This window comes from Felis catus, chromosome A2 (assembly GCF_018350175.1).
Source record: "Felis catus isolate Fca126 chromosome A2, F.catus_Fca126_mat1.0, whole genome shotgun sequence".
In the NCBI taxonomy this organism is placed as follows: Eukaryota; Metazoa; Chordata; class Mammalia; order Carnivora; family Felidae; genus Felis; species Felis catus.
This window is the reverse complement of record NC_058369.1, coordinates 14372891-14393442: the sequence shown is the minus strand read 5'-3', so window position 1 is coordinate 14393442 and position 20552 is coordinate 14372891. Positions and strand designations below refer to the sequence as shown.

Genomic DNA, 20552 nt, shown 5'->3' with positions numbered 1-20552 from the left:
CTGGGATCCTGCTGGGAAGGTTCCCTAATGTTTGAAGAATCTGAGAAAACCACCTAGACCCTGTCTGCCTGTGGCCTCCCTCCCCCCACCCCATCATCCTGGGTTAGAGTTGAGGGGAGCGTCCATGGACCTCCTGAGTGGGACTGGTGGCTGGCCAAACAAGAGCTGGCTGCACCTGGACCAGAGACATCAGGGGCATCCCAGTGTAGCACTGTGCTGCAGGAGGACGTTGGAAGGGGTCCCTAGACAGGGCCCAGACCTTAGAAGTGTGAGGCATGTCTACCCAGGGCACACCTATGCCAGTCACCTTGCCAGCAGGTGGCGCTGACGACGACTCCTCCCTGCAACAGTCACACACGGCAAGCCTAGCCTGTGATAGCTGCAGCCTAGGCTGCCCCAGCTGCCCTGGGTCCTGCCATTGGGGTAGACACTTAAGTCCCTGGGGCTCATGCCCCAGGAGGTGGCTTTATGGGCAGATGCAGCCTACATCTTCAGAGCCTGCACGTCCCATTTGTGCCGAGACCACCTGGGGCTCTTCCTCAGTTGCAGCTGCTGAGTGAGAAGGTTGGGTGGGGTCCCAGGAATCCGAGAGCCCTGCTTGAAGTATTATGGCTTGGAGATCTGAGGGGTCCCCACAACTCCCCCATATGCCCACACATGCCCCTAGTGGGTTCTGCTCAACACCATGTGGGCTCATGGGCTCTGAAAACTCTAGCTGGAGCTGGGCTTCTGGGCTAGCCTGCATTCTGTCATTCAGTAAACACAACACTGATTGAATGGATAGGATCTGCCCCCTGGCATGGCAGTGAACCTGAGACTGATAAATGCTGCGAAGAGGAACTGTCATGGAGGCAGCCTGGGGAGTGTCTTAATGGGCAGGGGTGGGAGTGTCCAGGTACTGGGAGTCTCAACAGCAGAGCCCAGGCTGGAATGATGTATGCCACCCTGTCTCCCCTCCATGGACACAGCCCAGAGCAGGGCAAAGGGGTGACATTCCCATGCATGGAGGCTGCCCAGGAGTCCCCGGGCTTGAGCACAAGAGTAGCTCTAGGGAGCCAAAGTTTCCATGGATAGGGACCCTAGGCATTAGTCCCAGGCACCTTGCCATCCAGGTAAAGGTCACCCCTTAATTGAATTCTCAGTGACTGGGAGGCTTGCCAGACTCAGCCCACGGACTTTGCTCCCAGGCAAGTGGAGAGTTGGAAGAGATGGCCTCTGAATTCAGTGTGCTTGTGTAGGTGGCTCATTGCAGACACGGATGCAAGGCCAGGTTGCTGGACAGCTAGACCAGACACCCCTGGTCCTGCAGGGGATCAGCCCAGCAAGGACCCTGGGCAGAGAAGGTACCTGGAGGAGGGGACACTGGAATCTGCTTTAAGGGGTGAGGAAATGCTAGAGGGTCCATCTTACAGACAGAAAAGAGGCCTGGGTGTGTGTTGGTACTGCTAGAGTTGGGAAAAGCCCAGAAAGGAGACTGGAGCCTCAGGTCAACCCAGAGGAACCTGAACTTCATGGGCAATAGACAACTAGGGAGGGAGGCTGTCAGGTTGGTGGCAGGTTCAGAGATGGGCCCCAGCTGGCATAAGGCCAAGGGGCTGTGTAGAAAAAGGGTGAGTGTTAGAATATTCCCTAACCACAGACTGTGGGCTCCCCCAAGGGCAGTTATTGCTGTTTCCAAAGCCACAAGTACCACATGGGCAAGAGTCCAAAGCTGGTTGGAGGGAGTGACAAAGCTGCCTGATTCTCTCTCCCACCGTACCGCCCTCTCCCTGATCCTGAGCACCCCCCATCCACACCCTTTTACATTTTCCCCAGCCTCCTGTAGGCTGTTCAGAACCTCAGCTCTCCCCTCTTGTTCCACCACACACCGGCCCCAGGCCTGATCTATTCTCCTTGCCAGAAACACTGTTCCCAAACTCCTCACCAAACTGGAGCAATCCACACCCAATCTAAACACACCCTTTGGACTCCCTCCCTTTGACCCCACCCACTGTGCAGGGTCGCAGGCTCAGCTGCCCACAAGGTGCCCACGCTACATGGAACACAGCACAGAGAGTCCTTCAAGAGACCCTCAACCCTTGATCTTGGCTGCCTGCCTTGAGATAGTCCCCAGATGCAGTCAAAGCTTCACACCCGGACACGTGCTTAAATGTGTGTGGCCACTGCGTGAACACTCAAGTCCAAGGGCTCTGAAGGGAACTCTGTGTCCAAGCGACTGAGGTTCCTCCATTAGCGCATATGGGCAATGCCCACTTGATCCTAGGGGGAGGAAGGTCTAGGGAATGTGGAATTAAAAAGACTTCTCTTCGGGGTCGAGGTTGGTACACTGGTGCCCTGGGACAGAAAATGCAGAAGTGCAGAAGGAGGACCGGAGAAAGAATTCTCTTAGAATGAAGTTGCTGGCCCAGGGCCCCAAGGTTGCAGACCCGCGCCTCAACAGCGGAAGAATCCGGAGACATGGTGTTCTACCTTTTTATAGAGAAACAGGCTGGGCGGCTGGGAAGGCCGCTGAGAAGAGCGCTGAGTCCAGCCAGGGTGAAGCGAGAGAGGGGCGGGGAGAGGGGCCGCCTCAAGGAGGAGGGGCCTCAGAGGCTCCCCGGGAGCTAGCGGAGCGGTAGAGGAACTGCGGCGGGACCAGGGCGCAGCGGGGGGCGACCTTTGCGCAGGGCGGGGCCGGGACCGGCCGGGTCCCTGGCACCCCCCTCCCTCTGCCCGCCCAGACGCGCCACTGCAGAAGAGACGGGCGCCCAGGAGGCCGCGCCGGGGTACAGGCGCCGCTGCTATGGACATCCCGCCGCTTGCCGGCAAGACCGCCGCTCTGTCGCTCGGCGCCCTCCCCTTGTCCTATGCGCTCAACTACGTCTCGGCGCTCTCGCAGTGCGTAAGGGGAGGGGCCAGGGCGGACTCGGGGGCGGGGGTGGGCGGCCAGGGCGGATTGGTGGTAGCCGGGAGAGAGGATGCGCGACGGCTAGCCTGGCTCTCCCAACCTAGCGTCCCTGCGCAGCTCTGGCCTGGAGGAAGGGGCCTAGGGCAGAACTCCCCACACCCTCACCCAGTCGAAGTCCTTTTTCTGCCCGGCAGGGGGCTAGGGCAGAACTCCCCACACCCTCACCTAGTCGGAAGTCCTTTTTCTGCCCGGCAGGGGGCTGTGTGTTGGGGGTGGAGGGCGCTCCTGGGACGTTTAGGGCCTGGGGAGAAAGGTTGAGAAGCAGAGCTCCCCAAAGGGCAGGGTTTTGGAGGGTTTCCGGGGTTTTCCCAGGGCTGTGCCCAGCTCCAGACTCACCAAAGTCAGTCACAGTATTGCCCCAGATAAGGTCCTGATGACCTAGCTCTTGACACACACGCACACAGGGACGCGCGTTCTGTTCCACCACCCCTGCCAGATGGCCCCTCCATCGCCTATCTCAAGCTTGGGACTTTTTTCTGTTAAGGTTTGGCCCACCCTATCTTTAGTCTGTTTTCCCTACGTATTGTGACCTCCCTTGGCTCCTAACCCTAGACCCTAGCCCTGTGGATCCTGCCACTGTGTACCAGACATCTGCAAGCCCCTCAGCCAGGGGCTCAACTAGCTCAACTCAAGACATGGGATAGAAGGAGTCTTGACTATGGGATTGGCTCCTTGGGTACAAATTCCTGGCTCTATCCCCCTGGAACTTGGGCGAGCTAGGTTGTTTCTGGGAGCCTCAGTTTCTTCAGTGTGTAATGAACATAATCCTAGACCTCATCCCATAGTTACAGTTAAGGATTACAAATCGTGTGGTCTTATCTGATTACTATAATTGTCATTGTTGGGGCCAGGATGGGGATTGTCAGGTGTCAGAGGGGTCCATGAGAAGGTAGGAGTCTGGAGAGAGTGTAGGGGAGAGTGTGGGACCCTGGATAGCCTTCCCACCCCCGACTCTGCCCACTTGTGTTGGGGGCTGCCCAAAGATGGCTTCTATTATCTACACAACCTGCCTTATCAGATTGATGGGGACAGATCAGGGCAGGGGTAGGGTGGAGTTGATGGAAGTATTTGGACTTTAGCTGGGAGGAGTCTGGAGCTTCAGAGAGTGAGGTGTACTGGGCTGAGCACTTAGAGACCTGACAGGCTTGGGCACTGGGTCTGGCCACAGAGAGGCTTGGTGGGACTGAATGACTGACAGCAAATTGAGTTAAACACATATCAGCAAGTGACAGGATGAATTGTATAGTCAGAAAGAGTTGGGGCACCTCGCTGGCTCAGTCAGAAAAGCACATGACCCTTGATCTCAGGGTTGTGAGTTCGAGCCCCATGTTGGGTGTAGAGATTACTTAACAATAACATCCTAAACAAAGAATTGACTGATGCCCACCCTGTACTTGGCCTAAGTTTGGCAATGATCCTTTCTAAGAAGTCAAGGAGGGTTTCCTGGAGGAGGAGTCATGAAAGATAGGCTATGAAGGATGAGTAAGAGTTTGCCAAGTGGAAGAGACTTCTGGAAGGAGTTTCCCGGAGGGGGAAACAGTTGAGGCAACAGCCTAGTAATGGGAAAGGGCAGTTTCAGGGAATGAGCGATTCCTGGATGGACAGATACTTCAGCCTCAACATTTTGAGCTTCCTAGAGTCTGCTTTTGGCCTCACCAGGGCGAGGTGGGGCCTCAGCACTGGGCCTGGCCTCTCTGACTTGTTTTCCCTCTCCACAGCCCCCTGGGGGTGGCATTGATGAGTGCCCTGATCCTGGGTCTGCTTTTCTTGGCTATCTACAACTTGTCTCCTGGTGATATCTACTATGACCCACTCTATGCTGGTGAGTCAGTCAGAGAGAACTGTGTGAGTAAGGGCCTCCTCCATCAGACTGGGGGTCCTTGAAGGGCTCCCATCAGACTGGAGAAGCTCACAGAGACTGGAGAACCCTCAGTGGTTGGGGAACCTTAGAGGGCCACCCCCTTCAGACCTGGGGCTCTTCAGAGAAGGACTGTATCTTCCCCTCAGACTGGGAGCCCCTGAAAGACTTCCTCATCACTTTGGGATCCCCTGAGGGCAGAGACAGTGCCTTCTCAACCTGAGGACTTCCAAAGGCAGGGACTGTGCCTCCTCAAGAGGCAGGGCTGTGGGTCAGGTGACCGGTGGAGCGTGGTGACTGGGAGCAGTCTTGGACAAGGATCCTTGCCTGGAATCTGGGTCTCAGAAAAGCTGCCTCAGGCCTCTCCCACACCCAGGCTGTGCCCCGCCCACTCTTCCCACAGTGTTCACTATCTTCGCCTTCACCTCGGTGGTGGACCTCCTTATTGCTCTCCAGGAAGATGGCTACATGGTGGGCTTCATGGAGTTCATTACCAAGGAGGTACATAGCGGGCAGCTGGGGATGCCTCCTACCCTGTCGCCCATCTGAGCCCATTACCTGCCCTTGCAGGGAGAGCCATACTTGCGCACTGCCCATGGAGTCTTCATCTGCTACTGGGATGGCACCGTTCACTACCTCCTCTACCTGGCCATGGCTGGCGCCATCCACAGAAGGTGCATGGGGTGGGTGGAGTGGCACCTGGACCATGAGAAGGAGGTCAAGTTCTCAGGTGGGGTCCCAAGCCTGAGTGGAGCCAGAAGTGTGCGTAGGGGAAATCAGGAGGCTTCTCTAGGGCTCCAGCCAGGAGTGGCCAGGGAATGTCACAGGTGTAAGCTATAGTCAGCTCTCTTCTCTTGTACTGCCCTGTGCCTAGGCAGCCACTTCTGTCCTTGGACAGACAGTCTGACTCTTCATTCCTTCATTCATCTCCCTGCTGTCCCTTCTGTTCTGGACAAAACTGGGAGGGACCCAGAGTTGGGGAGCCCAGGGTGGACCCTGGGCTCTGGCTGGGGCTCTGAGACTTGGGAACAGGCATCTGTTGGTCACCCCTCTGTCCCTGACCCCAGGAAGAGATACCGGAACCTTGGACTGTACTGGCTGGGATCTTTCATCATGAGCATTCTGGTATTTCTTCCAGGAAACATCCTTGGTAAGGACTTGGCTTTGAGGGATCCTGTCTCCTCGGGCTGGGTCACTATCCTGCACCCTGAAGGTTCATAGGTAGAGGGGAGAGGCAGACCAGTATGTGGAGTGGCTGAACCAGAGGGATACCCAAGGTGTATCCAGAGGGAGCAAGTATAGAGGCTATACCCAGAAGGTAAATTGAGGCAAGCCAGGCTAAGGAGCATAGACATCATCTTATGAGCATTGGGGAGGCAGAGGTGTTAGAGCTTAAATAAAGATTGCATTTGTGTGGGGCGTGTGGGTGGCTTGCAGTCAGTTAAGCGTCTGGCTCTTGACTTCAGCTCAGGTCATGGTCTCACAGTTCGTGAGATCGAGCCCCACATCAGGCTCTGTACTGGCAGCACAGGAGACTGCTTGGGATTGTCTCTCTGTCTCTCTCTGTCTCTGCCCCTCCCCTGCTCTCTCTCTCTCTCTTTCTCAAAATAAATTTTAAAAAATGAAAAAAAATTGCATTTGTGAATTACTAGTTCCATCTAGGGACTCTGGTGTGATTCACCTACAGGTCTGGGCAGGTCTGGGTGATCCTCACTGAGTGACACCCCCACTCTCCTACTATGACAGGTAAATACAGCTCAGAGATCAGACCTGCCTTCTTCCTGGCCATCCCCTATATGCTGGTCCCATGCTGGGCTGGCCTGAGGGTCTTCAGCCAGTCCCGGGCACCAACCAGCTGTATCCCTCACATGGTAAGTGCCCTGCTCCCAGACAGTTCCCTGTGCCAGCATACCTCAGTGTCCCCCCCCATTAGAGTTCCTTGTGGTCAAAAATATGCCCTCTTTGGAAGGATCTCCTTGGCCATTAGGAAAGAAGGGATGAGCCTTTAGTGAGTGCCTGTTGGATACCAGACTTCTCACACTGTCTCTCTCCCATGGGGCAGGTACAGGAGGAGCAAAGAAAGGGCCTCCTGCGACGCCCGGTTGACCTGGTCCTTGTCATATACCTCACCCTTGCTGGGTTCTTCACCCTCTTCCGGGGCCTGGTGAGTCTGCAGTGGCCAGCCTTTCTTCTACCTCCAGCCCCCTTTCCTGTCCCCTCCCCAACCATGTTCCTTTACCCAGTGCAAAGAGGCTACTGCTCTCCTGTCTCATCATCCAGGAAGGTTCTTCACCGAGTCTGATCTGAGTGTTCCATGACAAAGCCCCACTCCCTTTAACCTTCCCAGCCAAAGTGAAAAGCCAAGGGTAGGGGAGGCCAGAGCAAGGGGTACGGGACCCGCCTGGGAGGGTGGAGAAAGCTTCTTGTGGGAAAAATGTTTCAGATAGGTTGTTGGTTTGCCTGTCTGCCCCAGGTGGTGCTTGACTGCCCCACAGATGCCTGCTTTATCTACATCTATCAGTATGAGCCATACCTACGGGACCCCGTGGCCTATCCGAAGGTGCAGGTGAGAAGGCAGATGGGAGGAGAAGGCCATATGGTCCTGTCATGGATAGAGGTCTACCAAATCCTCTTTGAGGCAGGCACCACAAACACAAGCCAGTTTATTGTCCTACCAGGGCGCCGGGGTGGCTTAGTCAGTTGAGTGTCTGACTCTTGGTTTCGGCTCAGATCATGCATGATCTCACAGTTCATGGGTTCGAGCCTCGTGTTGGGCTCTGTGCTGGCAGTGTGGAGCTTGCTTGGGATTCTCTCTCTGCCCTTTCCCCTCTCACGCTGTCTCTATCTCAAAATATATATATATATATATATATATATATATATATATTTTTTTTTTTTTTTTTTTTTTTTAAGTTAAAAAAATTCATTGTCCTACCAAAAATGTCTGTCTTCAAAAATGAAGACAGATATGGTCTTCCAAGTATGGCTGGACCTAGGAGCTAAGGCAACTCTCTCTGGGCTCTGTTTTCTTTGCATGGACTCCACTCCCTGGTAGTCACTTTGTGGGATTGCAGAGTCAGCCTTGGGCAGCTCCAGGCCTCCATCCACCCTACTTAACCACCCCAGAAGAATCTGAGCTCTTATTTCCCCAGAGCTTAAGCACAAGTCTCAGGCAGGCCCTGATTGGCCCACATGCCCATCATCACTGAATAACATGTCCATTCTGTCGCTGGTCATTATGGCCAGGGGGCTGGAGTTTTGCAGTTGGCCAGGGTCACATGCCACTTCCGGAGTAATGTGGGTGGGCTCAGTGTGTGTATGTATGTGGCAGGGGGAATACCCAAGGGAAATAGAGAAAAGTGTACATAGGGTTGGGAGCACAGAGAGCCCCCGTCCTGCCTGGGTGGGATCCGAGGCTGGCCAGATCCTCCCTGGGGTCTCTACCTCGGGGGTCTCAAGAGACCTGGCTGGGGCAGCTGCTCATCCTCCTGGTCGTGTGCCCCTTAGATGCTGGTGTATATGTTCTATGTGCTGCCCTTCTATGGCCTGGCTGTCTATGCCCTCATTGTCCCTGGCTGTTCTTGGCTGCCTGACTGGGCCTTGGTGTTTGCTGGAGCTGTTGGCCAGGTGAGGTGGGGGGGGGGGGGGGGGAAGGGGGGAGGGGGAGGTGTGGGTGGATCAGTAGGGAAGAAAGTTTCTGCCTACCCATCAAATGCTCTTCTGCCCTCCCTGAACAGACTCTGAGAGGCCCCACCCTCAGCTTGGTACCCTAAGATACACTCCATGGGGTCCCAACTCCATGGGGTCAGAACTAGAGAGAGGGAAGGATAGGGGCTGAGAGGGATTCCAGAGAGGGAAGATTTCCTAGAAGAGTGAGTATAGGGGTTGGGCTTTGATGTATGGGTATGAGTTCTCTAGGCAGGGAAGGGCATTTGAAGAATGGGAAGAGCATAAAAACACATAGGCGGATAGTGGTTTAGTAGAGCCACAACATGGGTTAAAGGCAGAGGCAAGAGAATTTGACAGCTAGATGCTGCGGGCTTTCAACTCTGAGCTTGGGGGAGCCATGGAATATGTCTGAGCTGTGGAGGGCGCAGTCAGAGCTGGAGGGCTTGCTTCTGAGTTTCTGATGGAAAGTGATAAAGCCTGGGCCCAGGCCTGGGCAGGGGTAACTAGGAAGACATCTCTGGGGTAGAATGGACCAGATTTGTGTCGGGGACAGAAATGGGGTAGGGAAGAGCAGGAGGAAGAGCCGGGCCCAGATCAGAGAGATGGGAAACAGGGCCCACTTAAAAGAGTGGAGATGGTTCTGGTTAGACAGCTGGGGAGAGGCTCACAGACAGATGGACAAGGACAGACAGTACATGCAGGGGCAGGAATATTTAGAGGCAGACAGATGGGCTGGAGAGGGGAAACAGGTCATCAGCCTGGGCTCCCTGGGGTGGGGTATTGATGATACTAGGACTTATTCTCTCCAGGCCCCTGACATCCACCCTCCCTGTGTGGCCACTAGGCACAGTTCTCGCACATGGGTGCCTCCATGCACCTGCGCACGCCCTTCACCTACCGTGTGCCTGATGACGCCTGGGCCTGCTTCTTCGGGTGCAACCTGCTGTATGCGCTGGGCCCCCACCTGCTGGCCTTCCGCTGCCTTCAGTGGCCCGCCTTCTTCCTGCGCCCTCCCCCTGGCCCCCCGGCCCACCACAAGAAGCAGCACTGAGAGGGCTGGGGACTCCCCAGGACTCTGTTTACATGCCTAGCAAGCCCTGCTTGGGGAAGGGTGGGCTGGGTTGTTTAGAGGCAGAAAGTACATCTCCAGGTGCCTTTGGTCCTGGCCATGGTGGTTTCAGGCCAATGGACAGGATGGGAGGCCCAAGGGCCAAGTGTTCCCACAGAGCGGGCCACAGACATGCTCAGCTGTCATGGTACCCCAATCCCACAGGACACTTCTACTGCCTCCCAGAATTTACCCATCATACCATACCCCATGGACCCTTTAGTAAAAAACCTTTTGATGCCCAAATATTGCTGCTGCCTGAGTGTTTCAGGATTCAGAGGTCAGGGACCTGCTTTTCAGACCCCATGAGGGCCTACCCATCACTGCCAGCGTGGCCATCAGGAGCTGGAGAAGCCGGACAGCAGAAGTCTGCCTCTGGTTGGTATGCACAGCTCCATCTTCCAGATGGGGAAAACTGAGGCTCAGAGAGGTCAAACTCTGTCTGAGTTCACAATCAGTAGAGAAGCATCTGAAACCTAAGTTCTGACAATAAATTATAATTACTAGTAGTGTGGCACAGTTATTAAGCACCTACCGTATACCATTTCAAGGGCTAACCTCAAGTGGTACATGCTGGATCTTACCATATATTCTAGATGGGGAAACTGAGCCTGCAGGAGGTAAAGGTCCTGTTCGGAGGTCATGGCTCCTGGATGCAGCTGAGCTAAAGGACAGAGCCCTGGCCTAGCCCATCCAATCATGGACTCTATAACCCTGCCTCTGCTGTATGGTTGGTTCATATTTTGGGGAAACTGAGGCTGAGGAGGCAGCCAAGGGGTTGAGGAAAAGGCTCATTTTATTCCAGGTTCAATGGTTCATTTTCATTCCTGGTTTGAACTTGGGTGAAGGGCCAGGTTCTGGGGGTGACTCAGGCCCAGAGTGGGTCGGGCTTGATCAGACTCCCCTGTTCCCTGACCCTACCAACATTTCTTAGGCACCTATTGTGTTCCTAGCCATTGGATCTTCACCAAAGAACCACCCAGCACTCTGTTTCCCAGAGGTGGGAGGAAACTGAGGCTCAGAGACACCAAGCCTCTCTTCCAAGGTCCTACAGCAGGTGAGAGGCAGAGGCAGATTTGAACCTGTTGCTGCAAGTTCCCTCTGCAGAGTGTGTGACTGTCGTGTGGGGCCCCCACTCCGCAGAGTGAGAACCTTTTGGTGCCCAGGACACTGCGATGGCCGCCAAGTGACAAATGGGAAAACTGAAGCCTGCAGGCCAAGCCCCTTTCGCAGGTTACTGAGCCCTCCCGGCTCACCTTGGGCATCCTGCATGGAAGACTCCATCAGGCCCCCCTCCTCCATTTTAGAGATAGTTAAACTGAGGCCCAGAGTTTCCTCTGCCTGCCCAAGACCAGCCAGCAGGATCGGCGACGTGGACCTGAACTCACTGTCCAGCGCGGTCCTTCCTCGGCTTGCGCCCCTGGTTTCTTCCCGGAGCGCGTGTCGCTGCGTCCCCTTTAAAGCTCCTCCCCGCTCCCGCGTCCGCCTCCCTCCTCCCCTTGCAGGCAGACGCCGGGATTGCGCCGCCTGAAGGGACTTGCCCAGTCCTTCCTGGGTGTTCGGGGAGCGCAGTCCCGGCGCGTAGGGGCCGCTCGGCGGGGGCCGCACGGGCAAGATGGTGAGTGGGGCCACGGGCGCGGGGCCCGGTAGGTCCCTCTCTGGGAATCTGTCTCGCTCTGTGTCTGAATCTACGCCCCTCAGTGTTTCTCCTCTCAGTCTCTCTCTCCCCGCTCCACCTCTCCCGTCCCCTCCGTCTCTCACCCTCTTGTATCTCTGTTCCTTGAACTCTGCCTCTTTTATATCCCTCTCCTCTCCCTACTTTTCCCTCCCTCTTTTTGTCTTCCTGGTCCCTTTTCTTTTACTCTGAGTCCCTACCTCCGCGTCCCCCTTCTCTCTTCTCCTCTTGCTCCCTTTCCTCTCTCCCCTTCAGTCTCTGTCTCTCCATCTTTCCTTAGCTTCTGTGTCTCTTTCCCTCCCGCGGTCTCTCCTCTGCCTCTCCTTCTCTATCTCCATCTCCCCCTGCTTTTCTCTGTCTCGTTTTCTTCTCCTCGCCCTCTTAGCCTCTCCCTCTCTCTTCCTCTGCCCCTCGCACCCCCTCCCCCGCCGCCCCCACACCCCTGCCGCTTTGCTGCAGTCTCCTGGCGCACGGATAACCTTGCCGCTGCCGCTGCTCCAGCTCCTCCCCCCTCCCTCCCAATCCTGGCCTGGGCCGGCCAGAGAAGGGGGCGGGGCTCCGAGCCACCAGTGTTGGGGTGAAGGGGATCTGGCGGGTGGCCTGCGCTGGACTAAGGGCAGGTGAGCCCAGGGGCGTGCGCTTTGCGTGGGAGCTAGAGTGTCAGGTACCGGGAGAGTGCGCGGGTTAGGGGGTGGAGGCTGGGAGGGTCTGCCAGCCTTCTCCTCGGAAGATTCCTCTGGGACCCTGGCCGAGGTGGGGACCTGGGCATGTGAGAATTCCTCGCGGTGGGGAAGGAAGGTCGGGGGCTAGTCCTCCGACAGGCAAAGTCCAGGAGGCTGGACTGAGTGCCGTATGCCCCCAGGTGTGTGCTCGGGCGGCCCTCGGTCCCGGCGCGCTCTGGGCCGCGGCCTGGGGAGTCCTGCTGCTTACGGCCCCCGCAGGGGCGCAGCGCGGCCGGAAGAAGGTCGTGCACGTGCTCGGTGAGTCTGGACAGCAGAAGCGGGTCTTGCCCCACGGGAGCCATGGCCAAATGTGATTGCCTGGGTGCAGGGAGGATGTAGGGGGTAGGGCATATGGCGGGAATTCCCCCCCCCCCCCCCCCCCCCGCCCCTACCCCTCTGAGTTCCAGTTCCCTTCCCTGAACTCCTTTAACCTTCGGATCTCCTGACCTCCACCCAGGTCTTTTTCCCATAACACTTCCCTGGGATCCCCTTCCCCAGGTTCCCCACCCCGCTTCCTAGGACCACTTCTGAACTCTGCTTGACTCTCCCACAGAGGGTGAGTCGGGCTCCGTGGTGGTGCAGACGGCGCCTGGGCAGGTGGTCAGTCACAGGGGTGGCACCATTGTCTTGCCCTGCCGCTACCACTATGAGGCAGCCGCCCACGACCATGACGGCGTCCGCCTCAAGTGGACCAAGGTGGTGGACCCGCTGGCCTTTGCCGACGTCTTCGTGGCGCTGGGCCCCCAGCACAGAGCATTTGGCAGCTACCGCGGGCGAGCGGAGCTGCAGGGTGATGGGCCTGGGGATGCCTCCTTGGTTCTCCGAAACGTTACGCTGCAGGATTATGGGCGCTATGAATGCGAGGTCACCAATGAGCTGGAAGATGACACTGGCATGGTCAAGCTGGATCTCGAAGGTAACCAGCCCATGGACAGGATGAACCATGTTTCTAAGGAAAGAGAGTGGGAGATATTGCAAAGGATAGGAACCAAATCAAGTTGACCTAAAGGAATTTAGGGGTAGGGTAAAGATTCTGATCTGGGGTGAATTCGCTCCCCAGACACATTGGCAATGTCTAGAAAGGGGTTGCTGATGGCAGCTAGTGGGTAGAGGCCAGGGATGCTCCAATACATCCTACAATGCACACGACGGTCAACTCCCTTCCCTTCCCCCCCGCCCCCCTTGCAAAGGATGATCCCATCTAAAGTGTCAATAGTAAGGACTTTGGGAAATCCAGGCACAGTTAGATCCAGGGAGATCCACTCACACCATGTCAGGAATCATCCCTTCCTCACCTGTTTCCCTGACTGGGCTTTCCTCAGGCAGGTTTTCAGCTCAGCAATTAATTTCCTAACAGGGCTAGATAGAGTCCCAGAGTTGTCCCTCATTGGCCCAGCTTGAGTCATGTGTCCATCCATGAGCCAATTACCGTGGCCGGGAGATGGGATGTTCTGATTGGCTGACTGTGGAGCTGCGAGGTGGGCGTTCTATCTGAAGAATTCCCTCCCACCTGGTTCTGCTTCCTCAGTCCACCCAGGAAGACTCTAGGAGAAATTTCAGAGCCCTCACTTGCTGAACCTCCCAACAATAGCAAATAACAATAATAGCAGCAGCTCTCCTTTATTGGAAGCTCTATGTGCCATGAGCTTGAAGAGCTCTCTGGAGTCTCTTGTTTAATTTTCCCCCAAACTCTGAGGGAGATCCTATTACCAGCAGATGGGCAGCTGACTCAGGTTAGAGCCTTGCCCAGGACACATGCAAATGAGTGATAGAGCCAGGACTCAAGCCTCCATCTGTCAGGGTCCAGGCCTTCTCTCTGACCCCTGTTTGTTCCTCCCTTCATCTGCTGCGAGATGCATCGGCACCTCCAAGGTCTGCCCCTCAAACACACACCACAGAATGCTGCTGAGCTGAGCTGACTGTGGGTTCAGTGAAGGACAAGTTAGAAGAACTGAAGGTGGAAGAGAAATCAGTGGAAACTGCCCTGGACAATGCTGGGGATCAAAGATGCTTTGCCAAGTGTCATACTTCCAGGGGCTCCCTGCGGGGGAGTCAGCACGGGACACAGATATCCCCAGCTTCATGGGCTCAGGGCTTGACCAGAGGGAAGCTCCCAGTGCTGAGAGAATGTCAGGAGCACTAATGACTGAAGGGAGGAGGGTGGCGGCAGCTGGGTTTCGAAGGACGAATAGGAGTTCAGCAGGTGGAAAAAAGTGGAAAGAACATAAGCAAAAGTCTCCAGCGGTGTAAAGGGGGTGGACGTGATTAAGTATCTTAAGAGGGAGGGTCAAGTGAACCCCAAACTTAAGGCAAAGGGAACCATTAGGAGTGTGAGCTTGGCAAGGGTGTCCTCAGGTCTGAGGCCAGAGTGGAGGGATGGAGTGGAAGGTCTAGGCTGAAGAGTCACGCAGCACCCCACAAGTCGGGTGGGTAGGAGAGTGTTGAGATTCCCAAGCTGAACCGTATGCGTCCTCCCAGGCGTTGTCTTCCCTTACCACCCCCGTGGAGGCCGTTACAAGCTGACCTTCATTGAGGCGCAGCGCGCCTGCGCTGAGCAGGACGGCATCCTGGCATCCGCAGAGCAGCTGCACGCGGCCTGGCGCGACGGCCTGGACTGGTGCAACGCAGGCTGGCTGCGCGACGGCTCGGTGCAGTACCCGGTGAGCCAGCCCCGGGAGCCCTGCGGCGGCCTGGGCGGAGCCGGGAGCTCCGGGACGGGCGGCGGTGCTGCCTCCGGGGGCGTGCGCAACTACGGCTACCGTCATAACGCCGAGGAACGCTACGACGCCTTCTGCTTTACATCCAACCTCCCGGGTGCGTAGGTCTGGCCCCTACGAAAGAAGCCCCGCCCTCAGGGGGGCCTCTCCCGCCCCTCCCTGTATCTTTCCCACCGTCTGTTTCCTCTCCTTCGCCCTTCCTATCCACACCGGCCCTCCTGGGTCCGGGCCAGGATATCCCACCCCTAGGACTACCCTGGCGCAGCAATCAAGCATCGCTTGGCATCAACATTGCCCTAACCAATGGGGTCCAGGAATGCAGGGGAAGGGGTGTTCCTGAAGTCTGTGGCTGGGGTCCTGGGTTGCAGGCACGTAGGGGGTGGGGAGCATCCTGAAACCCTAGGAGGCCAGATCCCGGGAGTGGCCTTAACCACTCTCCCCCACTCCACCGCAGGACGTGTGTTCTTCCTGAAGCCGCTGCGGCCTGTACCCTTCTCGGGAGCAGCGCGCGCGTGCGCGGCGCGCGGCGCGGCCGTGGCCAAGGTGGGACAGCTGTTCGCCGCGTGGAAACTGCAGCTGCTGGACCGCTGCACCGCGGGCTGGCTGGCCGACGGGAGCGCGCGCTACCCCATCGTGAACCCGCGCGCGCGCTGCGGCGGCCGCCGGCCGGGCGTGCGCAGCCTGGGCTTCCCCGACGCCACGCGCCGCCTCTTTGGCGTCTACTGCTACCGTGCACCCGGCGCGCCAGACCCCGCACCAGGCGGCTGGGGTTGGGGCTGGGCCGGCGGTGGCGGCTGGGCCGGAGGCGCGCGCGACCCCGCCGCTTGGACCCCGCTGCGCGTCTAGATCCTGGGCGCAGATGGCTGGGGTGCTTGGCGGCTGGCCGAGTGCTCTGCGGTCTCTTGGAGACAGACCACGTGACTGGAGACTGGCCTCTCCCCCTGCGGTGCGTAGCAGGCTGACCAGGCCTCCTGTGGTCTTTGAACACCGGCTGCGCCCCCGAGGTCCCCATAGACTGGCCAATCCCGGGAGACTGACCAAGCCCCCACCTCTCCTGGATAGTGGATTTCCCCTCCTCCTTCGACTTTCTCCAGGAGATGGGGCATGCCCCCTGAAGACCCCTGGAGGCCAACAGACGCTGAGGTCTCCTGAAGACTGGCAATGCCTCCCCAGGTCACTTGGAAACAGACAGAATCACCCCCTCCCCCGCGGTCTCCTGGAGGCTGGACCCCCGGGATTATCTGGAGATTGGCCTCAGGCCCTCTGCATCTCCCTGGAGACTGAAGACTGATCCCTTAACCCTCCCCCTCAACATGTATAGAAAACAGAAACCTCAGAGTTCACCAGGTGATCACGCCCCCGTGGTCACATGGAGACAGGGCTCCTGTCCTCTTCCCTATGGTGACCTGGATATTAGGTATTCCCATTCTTTCCCCCTTCCACTGCGAGTCCTCGAAGTTTGCAGAATAACAGGCCACGTTCCCCGGTCACTGTGAACAGCCCCGCTCCTCCAGTTTCAGGGGAGACCAGCCTCGTCTGTCACCACAAAAACAGATTGACATGCCCCAGCCGGCTCGCATGACTGGCGGCCATGCCCCACCCCTCAGGTATGACTTTGGAGGGAGCAAATCTGCTCCCACTTGATGGCCTCTTTCCTGGCTGTCACCAAAGAGACCATCCCCTGGGCCCAGGGATCCGTAGGATCCGTGTCACTAGCTGTGGAGAAAGCTGTCCCACTTCCCATGTTACCAAGGCGACCAGCCCAACTTCTACCTGTAACCTAGTCACATAGCCCTTCCCTCATCAGTCACACCCATGGAGATAGTGCCTCCCTCCTCCAGCTGTAACCATGGATACCACACGTTTCCCATCTCACCTCCGGGACACCAGAGAGCTACAACTCTGCTTCTTAAAGTCCCCATCCTTACCAACAGCCGTGAAGACCACTCTCCCCTACCCCCAGAACTGTCCTGAGAGTGTCCCAACATTCAGTTCTCCAGTTTTCACCATGAGAACAGGCTGCCCTTTCCCCAGGTGCACCCCAGCTCTTTGCCCCCCATCCAAGCTCCCTCTCCAAGCTGCTTGAACCCCACAATGGTTGCCATGGAAGCCAAACTCTGGTGTTTGGGGTGACAGAACACCTGTCCCCCTAGGCTTTCCCATGTCAGCAGGGCCCCACCCCATCAAACTGTCACCACAGAGACCGGCAACGTCGTCTCCATGACAACCAACCTCCCAGCTCTCAGGAACTTCTTACCATGGGTGGGAACTGCACCCCACGGGATTTAATGTCTGCTCCTTAACCAGAGAGGCCCAGCCCCAGGCAGCATCTCCAGATATGGCTGGGCTTCTGGAGCTGCTGGACACTCCTCCGTTTGCACGCTAACTATATCCCAGACAACAGTTGTGCACGAGACACCCTTGCAACCCCCAGAGGTCTGGCAGCCCCAGCCCTTTATGCTGTGCAAGCACTGGGCTCCCCACTTCCCCTCTGAGACCACATCTCCATTCTCACTGAGTTCTCTCCTCTAGCTGCCCCCTGCCCCACGTTTCACTCCTTAGAGATACAGGAGAGACAGAATGTTTTTTACACTTCAAAATCCACAGGGAGCTACAGGCTCTAAAGGACAATTTGTGCTAAGAGGTCAGAACCCAGCCAAACTCCCCCCAGCGTTGAGAGCCAGCTCGGGAGAGATGGCCCATGAACAAAGCCACCCCAGCTGTGGGAGCCCCCAGATCCAAGGTCTTCCGTGGAATAGCACTGAGGCCCCTCCTGGAACCCCAGGCCCCCTTATTGTCACATCCATCTTGAGGAAACCCATCCGTGAGTTGTGGAATCAGGTGGGTTGGGTTCAAATCCTGCCGCTGCGACCAAGTGACAACCCCCCTGAGCCTGTTTCCTCCTCTGTACCAGAGCTGTTCTGAGGTCCCAGTGAGTGCAAAGCATACAGCAGGGGCTCAATAAAAAAAAAGTTGTTTTGTTTTGTTTTTTGGATGAATGAGAAAATGAGGCAGCCGATGGGTAATTACTTCATAAATGTACTTGGGTGGACAAAACATTTCCCAGCTGGGGGTGTGTGATGATGATTTGCTTGAGAAGCATCACCCTCATTCCTCAGGACCACCTCTACTCTCCAATTTTCCCCACCTCTCCACTCCCCCATTCTGCCTTCACTGTCTTCCTTGCATCATCCCCCATGTGTCTGGCCCTTCACAGCCCTGTCCCGACTGGGTCGTTGACAAACCCAGTGGTTCCTCTCAGTCCCCCAGGCACCCAAGTGTGCAAAACTGGATGGAGAGTTCTTGTATCGGGAAGGCAGAGAGGTTGCAAATTTTCCCTGGTGCGGAGGTGGAGTAGGGGTGGGATCGTGGCCTGAGAAACACTGACAGTTTCTGGGATACGGACAGAGGGAAAAGAGAACAAAGTGTAAAACCGATTAGGCTGTAGAAGTGAGATGGTCGGTGTAACTGCTCATCCTTCAATACCAGATGTGACAGCCCTCCAAGAGACTCAAGCCACTCATCTGAAGGCAGCGTCCAGCCCCTTCGTGAGACAGCCTTGGGCTCCAGCTGGCCTTAGCTTCCTTGAACGGGGGAATGGTGAGAGGCGTATTTCCAGGGACGAGTGCATGGGATTTCTTTCATCCCGCCTTTTCCGTTGCGGTTCCTTTCTCCCTTCCGCGGTGCCAGTTCCCTATTTTGCCTTGACTATGTAATTTTCTAACCCCCACTCCTACAATGAGAGTCTAAGGGGCTGACACCGCCCACTCCCAGTTCAGCCAATGAGTGCGGTGGCACACCTCCCCGGGGAAACCCTGATTGGTGCAGGGATGATTAGGGAGGTAGGCTGACGGTGAGACTGAGTCCTGGGATTTTAAGAAACCAATTCGACCAGGGGGACCTTCCTCCTACTGGAGTTGCTGCATCTCCCACCTAAGGGAGAGCTAAGGGTTGGTAAACTGGATAGAACCCTTTCTGACGCCAGATATTCAGAAAAACCACTCCTTCCCATCGTACAGACCCCCGTTCACTTCCCAGAGAACTCCAAAGTTTTTATGTGCCCTTCCGGAGATGTTTTATGTTCATTCAAACAAATATGCATATGCATTTCCCCCCCTATTTTTACACAAATGGCATTTACACAACATTCACACTGTTCTATCATTTCTATCTAGTTCCAAGACATTTTTATCATCCCCAAAGAAAACCCCATAGTCATGAAACAAACACTCCCCATTCCTCCCTTCCCTACCCCCCTGCCCTGGCAACTGTTTAACTTTCCATCTCCAGAGATTTGCCTATTTTTGTAATTGATTTTTTAAAAAAATGTTAAGTACTCTCTACACCCAATCTGGGGCTCAAACTCCTAACTCCAAGATCAAGAGTTTCACACTCTACCAAATGAGCCAGCCAGGCGCCCCTAGATTTGCCTGTTCTTGATGTTTCATACGAACAGAGTCATATAATATATGTCCTTTTGTGTCCAGCTTCCTTCAGTCAGCATAATATTTTTGAGTCTCCTTCATGTTGAGTGTGAATCAAGACCTTATTCCTTTTGATGGCTGAATAATATTCTGTGGTATGTGTATGCCACATTTTGTTTATTCGTTCATGAGTTAATGGACATTTGGGTTTTTCCACCTTTTGGCAACTGTGAATAATGCTGCTATGAACATTCTGGTGCCATGTATACTTTTAAAGTCATTCTTCTTTGACTTAATAATATATATTTGAGATAGTTTCCATCACCGTATAAAGATCCCCCACCCCCATATCCTTTTGAAAGTTGGCAGGTTATTCATTGTTTGGATGCATTTTTGTAGCCCACTTCCTAATGGCAGACATTTAGAGTCCCCTATTTTGCTGTGAATAAGTGCCCACATCATCTCACACAAGTATAACCAGAGGAGGATAGAGGATATCAAGAGCTGTTGAATCAAGGAGTCACATTTGCCACTTCGATAGTGGTCTCCACCTTCTCTTAGGGGTGGGGCCAGTTTATACCCCACCAGTAATAGATGTACTCGCCTCTTTCCACACATCCTAATCAGCATTGTGTGTTATCCCTTTTCACCATAGTGAACCTGATAAATAAGAAACGGTATCTCATGGTGCTTGTCACTGGCTATTCTCTTATTATGTGTGAAACCGAACAAACATTCTCCACTTTGACGTTAGGTGCAGGTGGTTGAGGAAGTCATAAATCATTCTCAGGTTGGGTATGCTGTCATCGTCGATCAGTGCAAGCCTCCTCTCCTGTTAGATTTATTTGATTCTCTTTTTAAATATGCTCTTCTTGGGGCGCCTGGGTGGGTCAGGCGGTTATGCGTCTGACTTCAACTAAGGTCATGATCTCATGGCTTGTGAGTTCAAGCCCCACGTCGGGCTCTGTGCTGACAGCTCAAAGCCTGGAGCCTGCTTCGGATTCTGTCTCCCTCTCTCTCTGCCCCTTCCCCACTTGCTCTCTCTTTCTCTCTCAAAAATAAATAAACATTGAGCAAAATTTTTAAAAATGCTCTTCTTTGTTCATCCTGATGTTCCTGCAAAATGTGTATTGTTTTGTTGAATATATGTTGTAGTTTAAGAGCATCTGTATTTCCTTTTCTGTGAACATGTTATTCACATCCTTTGCCTATTTGGCTATTGGATTATTAGTCTTTTTTTCCTATTGAATTGTAGGAGCTCTTTATATATTAAGACAAGTCTTTTATCTTTGATTTGAAAATTTGTTTCCAAGTTGGCATTTACCTTTTGACCTCGTTTATGTTTTTTGTTTTGCTTTTTTTTTTTTTTTTTGGTTTTTGTCAGTATTGCTTTTAGAATGAAGCCTAAACTCCTCACTACAGCCCATATGGC

The 20552-nt window shown here is 55.2% G+C and overlaps 2 protein-coding genes and 1 long non-coding RNA gene across 5 annotated transcripts; 2 read left to right on the top strand and 1 right to left on the bottom strand.

Annotated features, from left to right (window-relative positions):
• Positions 1 to 108: 108 nt before the first annotated feature.
• On the top strand, positions 109 to 10091 carry TM6SF2 (transmembrane 6 superfamily member 2). 3 transcript variants are annotated; one of them, XM_045048904.1, is made up of 11 exons: positions 109 to 1343; positions 2721 to 2877; positions 4666 to 4769; positions 5209 to 5276; positions 5376 to 5479; positions 5873 to 5955; positions 6552 to 6676; positions 6868 to 6969; positions 7279 to 7371; positions 8313 to 8432; positions 9284 to 10091. In XM_045048904.1, the coding sequence occupies exons 1-11, from the start codon at positions 1259 to 1261 to the stop codon at positions 9563 to 9565; spliced, it is 1323 nt and encodes a 440-aa protein (XP_044904839.1). In that variant the 5' UTR covers positions 109 to 1258; the 3' UTR covers positions 9566 to 10091. The 3 variants fall into 3 exon arrangements, with proteins under 3 accessions (XP_044904839.1, XP_044904842.1, XP_044904837.1); XM_045048907.1 differs by having other exon boundaries at positions 5209 to 5306; positions 9319 to 10091; XM_045048902.1 differs by having other exon boundaries at positions 5209 to 5306.
• A 137-nt stretch (positions 10092 to 10228) lies between these two features.
• Positions 10229 to 17678, top strand: HAPLN4 (hyaluronan and proteoglycan link protein 4). Its single transcript, XM_023247830.2, has 5 exons — positions 10229 to 11200; positions 12120 to 12237; positions 12533 to 12895; positions 14458 to 14793; positions 15151 to 17678. Exons 1-5 carry the CDS (start codon positions 11198 to 11200, stop codon positions 15540 to 15542), a joined length of 1212 nt encoding a protein of 403 aa, XP_023103598.1. The 5' UTR covers positions 10229 to 11197; the 3' UTR covers positions 15543 to 17678.
• Positions 12787 to 14619, bottom strand: LOC123382808. The gene is made up of 3 exons (XR_006591794.1): positions 14504 to 14619; positions 13275 to 13523; positions 12787 to 12928 (listed from the first exon to the last, which is right to left on the bottom strand). It is a non-coding gene; the product is annotated as an uncharacterized LOC123382808 (long non-coding RNA).
• Positions 17679 to 20552: the final 2874 nt, after the last annotated feature.

What these genes read in the sequence shown, in the direction of transcription:
- HAPLN4 (XM_023247830.2), top strand. An exon ending in GAAGGTCGTGCACGTGCTCG is followed by an intron (nt 12,238 to 12,532) that starts GTGAGTCTGGAC and finishes ACTCTCCCACAG; the next exon opens with AGGGTGAGTCGGGCTCCGTG. An exon ending in CTTTACATCCAACCTCCCGG is followed by an intron (nt 14,794 to 15,150) that starts GTGCGTAGGTCT and finishes ACTCCACCGCAG; the next exon opens with GACGTGTGTTCTTCCTGAAG.
- TM6SF2 (XM_045048902.1), top strand. Translation starts at nt 1,259, where the DNA reads ATGCAAGGCCAGGTTGCTGGACAGCTAGACCAGACACCCCTGGTCCTG. An exon ending in CTATGACCCACTCTATGCTG is followed by an intron (nt 4,770 to 5,208) that starts GTGAGTCAGTCA and finishes CTCTTCCCACAG; the next exon opens with TGTTCACTATCTTCGCCTTC. An exon ending in CCAGCTGTATCCCTCACATG is followed by an intron (nt 6,677 to 6,867) that starts GTAAGTGCCCTG and finishes CCCATGGGGCAG; the next exon opens with GTACAGGAGGAGCAAAGAAA.